The following is a 10,509-nucleotide window of genomic DNA, read 5'->3' on the forward strand; positions in this document are numbered from 1 at the left end:
TTACCAGTAAGTGCCAGGAATTCGCAAGGAAGCACTTCTAGTCAGAGAGATCAGATAAAAGGCGTATCAATTATTCACCCTGGGTGAGTGAGCGTTCCCAAGCTCGTACCAACACGCTCTCACGTGGCTAATGATCGAGTTATTAGCGTCTGCGGAGGGTAAAAACACGGCGGCTTACGTACCTCCGGCAGCCCGGGCAGGTCCGGTGGCAGTGAAACGTATTGTCGAGCATCATACAAAAGAGGCTTAAGGAATCTGAATGCAGGGAAGCTATGCAACTTGCTGACTAACTTTGTCCTCTGTTTTGATGGAGAACACAATGGAAAACGCTGTCCATTCAAATCAGGCAGGGGAACAGAGGGGGCCGTGTGCCTGCCCAGCATCAGTGCCCTGATAACAGCTCTGAGGGCACAGCCGCACTGGCACCGGGCGACACCACACCACTCACGCCCAACAGAACAACTTTTGTGCCGTTGTCATCCTCCAGAAGTTTGTCTTCTTCTGCAACTAGTTCCCCCCCCCCCCCCACCCCACAGCGGCTGCAAACTTGTACAGTTGTGCTTTTGATTCCGACGGCTGCCGTTCTCCGACTTCTGCTTCCGCTCGATTATAAGGGATATAGAGGGCCTGTTGTCTGCTGGGAGAGTTTAGTTTAAAGGTTGAAATCTACTTTTTGAACTCGCATCGGAAATTAAGCTAATTTGACCTTTACTGTGATCTTTGATGCATTTATGCTCATTTCAACAAGGCCACAAAAGCATACATCATCACGACATGGCGTAAAAAAGTTTCTTCATTAAACACAACATTCGCCTTGGTAAATATCAAAGATAAGCTTTGTAGTTTAGATCAAGCTGAAGTTTTGATTTGACTTGTTTGACATACAATACATTTCACTGAGCATATAGGAAAAAACGGTAAGAAAAAAACTTGACATTAAATTTAACCCTACATTCATTTAAAGAGTGCTTTAAGTTTACTAAAAGGGCTCTACTAGTTTATTATAACAATTCCAGTACTTTTCGACCATTATGCAAGTAAAAATTAGGCAACACTCTATTTTACAGTGTCCTTGTTACACGTTACATGTAGTTATTGTTGTAATAACTGTAAATTATGCATAATTACATGCAACTAACCATAAACCAAACCCTAATCCGAACCATAACCCCATGGTAAGTACATGTAGTCACTTAATATTACTAAGTACTTAAATGTATAATTACACTGTAACACGGACACCTTAAAAAAAAAAGTCTAACCAAAAATGATTTACAGTATTCATGCGGTCGTAAATTATCTTTAGCATTTCAGTAACATTACAGTGCTGTTCAAGTTTGAGGTCAGAATTAAATTATTATTTTTATTCAGCAAGGATGCATTAAATTGATCAAAAGTGACAGTAAAAACTTTCAAATTTGTTAGAAACAATTTTTTAAATGGTGTTCTTTTGAATTTTCTATTCATATAAAAATCCTGAAAAACTATATCATGGTAACCCAAAAATATGAAATGTTTTAGTACCAAATCATCATATTAGAATGATTTCTGAAGGATCATGTGACACTGAAGACTGGAGTAATGACGCTGAAAATTCAGCTTTGATCACAAGAAAAAATTACATTTTAAAATATATTAAATATATTAAAATGACCCCAAACTTTTGAACGGTAGTTTATAGTGTTACTAAAATATTCATGGTTACATGATGATAAAACTACTGTCTTAATGCCTCATAATTGCTTATTTGCCTACTGTACTAAATACTCAGTACTTAAGTTATTATTAGTTATTTCAATTCATACTTTCTCAACAAAAGTCACAGTATAGAATTAAAAAAAAATAATTCAGGTCATAGCATGGAAATACAGTGCTATGCATAAGTTTAGACACCCATGCTAAAGTTGACTAAAAAGAGGAATAAAAAATCATCTTTTGGAAATTTAACTTAATGCCTTAATTTAAAAAATGAGGAAAAATCCAACCTTTAAGGACACCAATTTTCTTTGTGAATGAATAATGTATCGTAAATAAATAAATGTTCTTCCTTAAAATACAGGGTGCATAAGTTTGGACACCCCTATGTTAAATTCCCATAGAGGCAGGCAGACTTTTATTTTTAAAGGCCAGTTACTTCATGGATCCAGGATACTCTGCATCCTGATAAAGTTCCCTTGGCCTTTGGAATTAAAATATCCCCACATCATCACACACCCTTCACCATACCTGGAGATTGGCATGGTTTTATTTCAGTTAGCCTAACAGCTGGTTTGATTTGCATTGAGAGATGATCTTATGGAAAGTACTCCATGCCAATCTCTAGATATGGTGAAGGATATGTGATGATGTGGGGATATTTTAATTCCAAAGGCCAAGGGAACTTTATCAGGATGCAGAGTATCCTGGATCCATGAAGTAACTGGCCTTTAAAAATAAAAGTCTGCCTGCCTCTATGGGAATTTAACATAGGGGTGTCCAAACTTATGCACCCTGTATTTTAAGGAAGAACATTTATTTATTTACGATACATTATTCATTCACAAAGAAAATTGGTGTCCTTAAAGGTTGGATTTTTCCTATTTTTTTAAATTAAGGCATTAAGTTCAATTTCCAAAAGATGATTTTTTATTCCTCTTTTTAGTCAACTTTAGCATGGGTGTCTAAACTTATGCATAGCACTGTATATTTCTCAAGCTTAAATCCCAAAGCATCCTCGATATGCAAAAGCATCATGTCACACACCACACAGGAAAAGACTAAATAATGCTCAGGATAAAGTAATACTAATAAAAGAAAGCGGGAGAGAGGAGACAGGAATACATGTGATCATTTCTGCAGTTGTATAAATGTAGGAGATGAGAGCGCTGGTCTGGGCGCTGTGCATATGCATCGCGGGGCTAAATTGTGAAATGACAGATAGAGATTCTGGGTGTGATAGTGTGGAATGACTAACTAATAAGAAGGATGCGTCGGTCTGTTAGCGGAGAGAGGCATTAGCACTCTGGCTGTCAATCACATCGCGGGATGCGGGGGCTGGGTTAGGGTGGGCTGGTCTGGGGGGGGGGGGGGGTGTCTAAACAATTATCATTTGCACAAAGACTTGTCAAGATCACACTCATTTTGACACTTTCAAACAAGCTGACTGATAAGTAAACGGTTATATTTTCTGAATAGGAAAACTTACCTTAAAAGTCGCTGTCATGGTGCTCGTATGGTTGCCAGGTCTTTGCTAGATGACCTAGATGTCTTTATAATATTCTGGACCACATATACAGCTTCTTCAGCACAAGCATATGTGATTTTCTGCAGCATTTTATCGTCCGCCTGGAAGAAAATCTTAATTTTAGTCACTTTAAAAAGTAATAACCTACTTTATTTCCTCAACAAGCCTTATTTCATTCACTTCCACAGCACAAATGGTGGGGGATGAGATATACACCGAAGTTTAACTAGTTCAAAACTGTCCGAATCTAGAACCCTGTGTATAATAGTAATCCTTAGTCTTCCTAGTTAGTTAAATCACTAACTAACAGACTTTCTATAGTCAAATTGGTGGGACTTCCTGTCCAGTATGTTTGGATTTATTTTGGAGTACATTGTTTAAAAAAAATGTATCCAAAATTGTGGTAAGAACTTAATATATAAAGCACATTTTGTCAAAATCCCCCAAATGACCATATTTACTATATTAACACACATTCCTGGTCTTGCTGTGAATAATTAATTGGGGAAAATCGAATTGTTTGATTGTAATGTAACCGCTTGCTCTGCCTTAGAAACAACTTTATTTGAGCCGATATAGGTTTAAATAAATATTTTAACAATTAACTCTTTCCCTGCCAGGGTTAAAAAAAATACATAATTGCTAGCCACCTCCAGCATTTTTTATATTTTTCACAAACCTTTCATAGCCCCCAGAATATTTTGATGTAGGTTTATCTGAACATGCAATATATAAAAAGAAAGAACAGAGTCTGTTTTTTAATCAACACTTGAATGTGTGTAAGTTTCATAAAAAAGCAACATTTTGATCAAAAAGCTGAGAAAAACACACTTTTGTCAAAGATTTCATTTGGATGGGATTCAGAACAATGATCAAAACACAGATGGAGTAGATTGAGTCCATCAAACCCCTAAAGCTTCACAGTCCTCAAGCTCGTCCTGGGTCGACATTTCATGCGGTAACGTTAGGCAGTTTATATGCTTGTTTAATGTTCATGATCACATTATTTTACATATGCAGATCTGCTTATCGCTTGTTTCTGCTTCTTCTTCACATGTCTGTTGCTCAGGAGATTCAGTACTCTTTCAGAAGATGTGTAATAGCGCCACCAACCGTATAACAGCGAAAACATTCGGAAATTTCCATCAATGGCAAGGAAGCAATGTCTCATAAATGACGGAAATTTCCATCAATAGCGGGGAAAGAGTTAACAAGACAATTTAGTTGCATAATTGCATCTAATGTCAAAATGATCGCCCATTAATTTGTCTCTGCAGCGAAAGTTGAAATGCAAAAGCGTTTTTTGTACACAATCCCGTTGGCCTTAATTGTGGTGGCGGTTTTAGCATGGTGTGTGACGAAAGTTGTCATCGCTTGCATCCGCGTCTCTCTGAGCAGAACAGAAACAGCAAGAAGTTCTAACAAGAAACAGTGTGCCAGGTGGCGAACTGGCTGTACCAACACAACGCACAATCTGTCCGCTTCTACATCCAAAGCACTAGCAGCTGCCATCAACAGCCCCACACTCACACTCTCTCTCGCACTCACACACACACACACCCCTAAAACATGTTTGCTTTCTCCACTGCTCTCATGTGACTGATAAAGCCACAGGTCGGGCCTTTACCACTATATTAAAGATACATTTTAAAAATCTATATTTTAAATATATTCTGTGTTTTGGCCTCACTTTTAAGTGAGCAACTGCTAATCCAAAATTGAGTAGTTATGAGATTTTTTGGGGGTAAATTTTGGTAAAAAATAAACCAAAATTGTGACTACAAAGAGATTTAGAGATAACACAAAAAATCCAAAATTGACCTTTTTTACTTATTGTGAACGATTTATATCTGTTTTACTTGAAAATATCTCATTTTACGGAAGTATTATGTGTTGCAAATGCCTTTTATGTTGACTTGAAACACTTTTTGGAGTTCATTGTTTGGAAAATGTAATTCAAAAATGTGGTTAGGACTTTATGCTTGTGCATATAAAATCCACATGAGCACATTTTGTCCCAAAATTAGCTTATTTACTATATTAACACACATTCCTGGTCTTATTGTGAACAATTCACTTGGGGAATTCACCCATAATGTGTCACAGCAGAGTAATACATTTGTTTGTGGGTGCCGTTTCATGTTTTTTGGGGGTACTTACACAATGTAAATGCAAAATGTGATTAGGAATTTTGTCCATATAAAATCCAGTCGAGTCCTGGTCCTGAAAAAAAAAAAAAGTTTGTCTTCATAATCTTTCATCAAAAATGTAACAACTCAGAAATGACTTTCCTTTTCGAGGGATATCACCAATGCCTCTTATTTTCAACCCCTCCCCCAACCACATTTTCACAGTCTAGTTCATTCCAAATGGATAAAATCAAGTTGTCCTACATTTTATTTCACTGAAATTTCTAGTTTCACTTTAAATGCGTCACATTACAAAAATAAAATTGTTTGCGGGTGGGGTTCCAATGCTTTTTGGGCTAATTTTTTAAAATAAATTATTATTTTTTGTCCACGAGTACAGAATTCTGTTTCCTGCCAAGGGTGATACACTGCATGTTAGCGAGGACAAAACATGTCACTTAGGACTGTGCTTTGAAATCATCCCCGGCCTCTGCAATTTTTATTAAAACACAACCGAGAACAACGATTGCTAGTATGCGTTTTAATCACATTTGCAATTTTTCCACGTTTTCAATTAGAGAATTGAAAAGCCTGAAAATCTGTCGACATGTATAGATTAAGCGAGCGTAAAACGAGGGCGACTGGAGGTACGCATCCACCTCAGCGCTCGTAAGCTTCCGCTGCAACCCGGCGGCTAAAAATAAAAACTTGGCAAAGTTGTGCACATCTCTTATTGGTCCTATAGTTTGATTTCACATTTAGCATGTGCGGCCCCCCCTCGCCTAAACACGGCATTCTTCTCTTCCCGACATACAATGAGACTTGAGTGACTCTGGCAGCAAGCTCTGGATCGCTGCTCCTCAATCCACCAGTGTATGTTATCAGCAGGTAAACAAGCTTTCCAACAAAGCCATAATGGAACTGCAAGCGGCATAAAGAGGCTCATCTCAAAAAAGCTATAGAGTCCATCAAAGCCAGTGTCATTCCTTCTGCACAGGCGCTGCGGCTGCAAAAACGCAGGATGCTAGCGTCCATTTTCCCTCGCCAGATATCTTTAGCTGCTGGGAAGGTTTGGACTGGTTATCTGTAACTAGTCAACGAGCAGGACAGATTAGGGCAGTGAAACATTAGATCTTTTTGCCAAGATCACTCTAATTTTATGGAAATATATATATACAACTTTTTTTGGGGCTAAAAACATCTGCTATTTCCACTATGTTTACACATTATATTCTTGGTCATCACATACATATATAATCAAATGACTATAAATATAAAGATTATACTAAAATGAAACTCTCTTTGGCCGCAAATCAAAATCACAGAGTTTGATCAACTGAATCATCTGGTGTGGTGTGAATACATATTCTATTCTCTTCCATGGCACCGAATATCACGCTATATCCTACGGTCTGTCAATCTGGCTGGCATACACACACCAACACACACAATGATCTTTGTATGTGACATGAAAAGTATCTTAATATAAACTCTATTAATGCTGCATTTGAAATAGAACGTTTAACTTGCAAATAATGTATAAATATTTGTGGCACATATTGCAGCGTTTGACGAGCACGCTGTAATGATATATCATTACACCTTCTGTCATCATGTGGACACAAGCCATGTTCACACAAGATGCGAAAGGTGAGAATCATGTGGCGTCTCTGTGACCAGCAGTGGTTCATCCTGTTGCGGTGAACATATAACAACGCACTCGATGACTTTCAACTTCATTATATTTCAATTATATGTATGATTAAAAGTGTACCACGGTATTAATATGCTGCTTTGTAAAGTTATGGGGTTTTTATAATACCATGGTATTAAACACTATAAGAATAAAGTCAGTTGGTCAAAACAACATGAAATAGGGTGATAAAGATGTGTGTGTGTGTGTGTGTGTGTGTGTGTGTGTGTGTGTGTGTGTGTGTGTGTGTGTGTGTGTGTGTGTGTGTGTGGAGGCGTAGGTGCTACCTGTACCTGTACCCTTAATGTGCATAATGATATTGGCTGCTGTTGTACACCTTTATGTCAAATTTGGATTATGCCATGATACATGCTCATCTTCTAATTAAAAAAAATAATTTAAATGAGTGTGTGTGTACAGTATATATGTATATATCGATATGTTCTATATAGTACAGTCTCAAGTGCTGAATTATTCATGATTTATTTGCAAATATACTGGTAACATTTCCATTAGCAGTCACGTTTATTTATTTTATGTATTACGATAAAATGTCACCTGGGTCATTTTCCATGTCAGAATACTTGGTTGTATCCCAGGTCACTATGCAAAGACAACTATAAGCCATTTTTGGGTCTAGCAAACATAGTAACACTGTATCAACCAATGACAGGAGTCTGGGGGCGGGACTATCTGCAAATCGACCAATGGAAGACGTGGGGAGCGTTCAGGAAACTTGTTTGATAATAGGTTCATGATTTATTTGTGCAATATGGAGCTATTAGCACAGAAAAAAAAAATTTTTGCCTGAGATTTATTTGAAGTTTAGGATAATTATGGGCGTCTTAGTTTATTTAAGTATAAATTCCCGTGTGAGGACGGATTAATCGCAGTCTAAAATATAATTTAAAGATGAAAAAAGGTGTTTATATGGGTCTGATACACAATTTAAGAGAACTGAACATCACACACCGTATGATCAAACAAACACCAGTTCTTTTCTCAATATCCCATGACATTTGCTCTTTAACGTTTATCTCTTACCGGGGTATGTACAATCCTCCATCTTGAGTAGAGGCACTCAAGGCAAACGAAACATGTCTGTTTAATGATCGGTTTGAATGTGCGCAGCAATAAAAGAGTCTTTTGAGAGGCTGTATATTACAGAGCCAAAATCTGTTGCTCAATTTTCACACACAAAGAAGGAAATTTGATGGAATTATAGCTATTTCCAGGTCTCATCTCTTATGTAAAGAATAAATGTTGTTTAATTTCTTCATTTTGATGTGTTGACATACTGAGCCGAGATCATTTTCCACTCAAACCCCTAAAAGCTCCATCTCTATTATCGACTAGCAATTGGTGGGATATTAGTTGACAGCTGTTTTATGTAGTTTTGTAAAAGGCGTTATTATAAGCATCAAGCTTTAAAAAGTCAAACATCTCCTCTACTTTGACAGCAGAGTTGCCAATCGACATTTATTGAATGATGCTAATATTTTTTTTATATTAAGTTCATTACTTAGATATGCACACATTAAATATAACCTTAAATACTTTAAAGTCAATCAAATCAGACCCTATTTAATGTACTTAACACACTTTACTGTAATTACAAAATTAAGAGAACTTTTCTTAATGGTTTCCCTACAAAAACCTGTTATTTAGACACATTTTACACATCTGATAATTTCCTTATGGGTAAATTCTGTATATTTTTTATTTATGTTATGTACAGTTACTTCATAACATATATTGTCAAAACAATTCTAAAGTTGCATCGCGCAATTGCAAATTTCTCCTTAAGTATTGCTGTCCAACAGCAAAGGTGTTACATAATGGCACAAATATGTGCATTGAAAGCCGCCATACATTTAATGTCAAAACACAGAAAATTTACATTTATTCAAAACTGAGTTATGACTGTATTAATTATGTTGCATAAACTATGATCTGTCCTGTGACAAATGGGTCTGACTCAACTATGCTCAGATTTAGAGAAAACAGTGTGACGTTGATATCAAATCAATCAAAAAGCGTTTTTCTCAGTTGCTGTGTTTCTGTAGTTGCAAAGTTACGGTTTAGATGATAATGCATCACATCGAGTCTTAATAAATCATAAATGTCACTGGATCGGTCTAACCAATGTACTTGCCTTGGCATAGAGGTTCATGCATGCGCTCCGACAGCTGTGGTGATCACATGGACGTCACAAGTTTGAGTTCTTCTCGTCTGATTTCCTGTTTCTGGATCTCTCCTATTATGCAGAATATTTCCTATTATTTTCATATACCCAACACTAAATATATTGGATACTTTTTTAAACTGACAATGTTAAAAGACAGAAATCCAATTATGTTCTATTACAATATCACAATAGTGTGCAGAGGGGTACATTTCAAATAACTTACTCTAACAATTACCTTTGGTTTGATGGGATGTTATCATTTTTGCCCTGGGTGCTGTATTTCTAAAATGATAAACTGGCAATTTATTAAGAAATATTCAATTTTTACTTCTCTAATCAATCAAAACTTCTTGAAAACACTGATTTAATGAATAAAAAAATCATATTTTTTTTTCCAGTGTCCTTAATAATTCCTTCCATCCTGTCCAACTTTAGTAAAAACCTTCAGTCATTATACGTGATATAATTCGAGGGAAAGCAACAGCACCAAAATCAGAAGTGATCAGTTGACAACTTAAAAGAAGTGAAGAGACCCATTGCCTTAAAATTAAGTAAATAAACATCATGCATAATTGAAAACAAATTAAGTTATGTGGAATTAAACTTAATTTGTTCAATTACGCATGTTTTATTTGCTTAATCATTTAAAGGCAACGGGTTTCCTCACATATTTTTAAGTCAACTGATCACTTTTTACAGCAATGGATCGGATGTATTGTGTTTTATAGTAGCTACTAACAAAGCACACATTTCTCACTTTGAAACAATGCATACTGTTTGATAATATTAAAGAAATCAGTTTTAGAATATCTGCATTTCAAAACGTGGTTTGAAAATACCAAAATGAATGTTGATGTCCCAATGCAAACTAACAGAGAGATGACTAACTCATGTAAATAATCATGTTATAATTAATAAAGCCGAGTTGCCTGAGCCAAAGCATATTTCAGAAAGACTACAGTACAATTTAACAGAAATACTTCCTTACATATTAGCATTTTACTTAATTAGTACTACCTCTTCCCACTATCCGTACAAATAAAAGTGTCAACAGGGGCACAAAAAAAAAAAAGGAGAGAGATTTGAGGCCACCCACATTGTCATCAGACTGTTAATTCAGTATATTATTGGCATTTTGGTGAAGCAAACACCGTTTGGAAGGATGTCACACCAGCGCCGAGCTCTAGTCGTGCCTAGCATGTCCCGGCTCCACAGTAGGGGGCTGTAAACATTTACACTGAGAGGCTGTCCATTCCACATGGTTCTCCTTCACCAG

At 36.5% G+C, this 10,509-nt stretch overlaps 1 protein-coding gene across 2 annotated transcripts in view; it reads right to left on the reverse strand.

The window, feature by feature from the left end:
* st18 (ST18 C2H2C-type zinc finger transcription factor) overlaps window positions 1–234 on the reverse strand; it is a 63,432-nt gene extending 63,198 nt beyond the window's left edge. For both annotated transcript variants that reach the window (XM_079601603.1, XM_079601602.1), the window contains exon 1: window positions 183–234. In XM_079601603.1, the coding sequence (XP_079457729.1) occupies window positions 183–232 (50 nt within the window). In that variant the 5' untranslated portion in view covers window positions 233–234. The remainder of the gene's footprint in view (window positions 1–182) is intronic.
* Window positions 235–10,509: the final 10,275 nt, after the last annotated feature.

This window comes from Phoxinus phoxinus (assembly GCF_949152265.1).
Source record: "Phoxinus phoxinus genome assembly, chromosome: 24".
In the NCBI taxonomy this organism is placed as follows: Eukaryota; Metazoa; Chordata; class Actinopteri; order Cypriniformes; family Leuciscidae; genus Phoxinus; species Phoxinus phoxinus.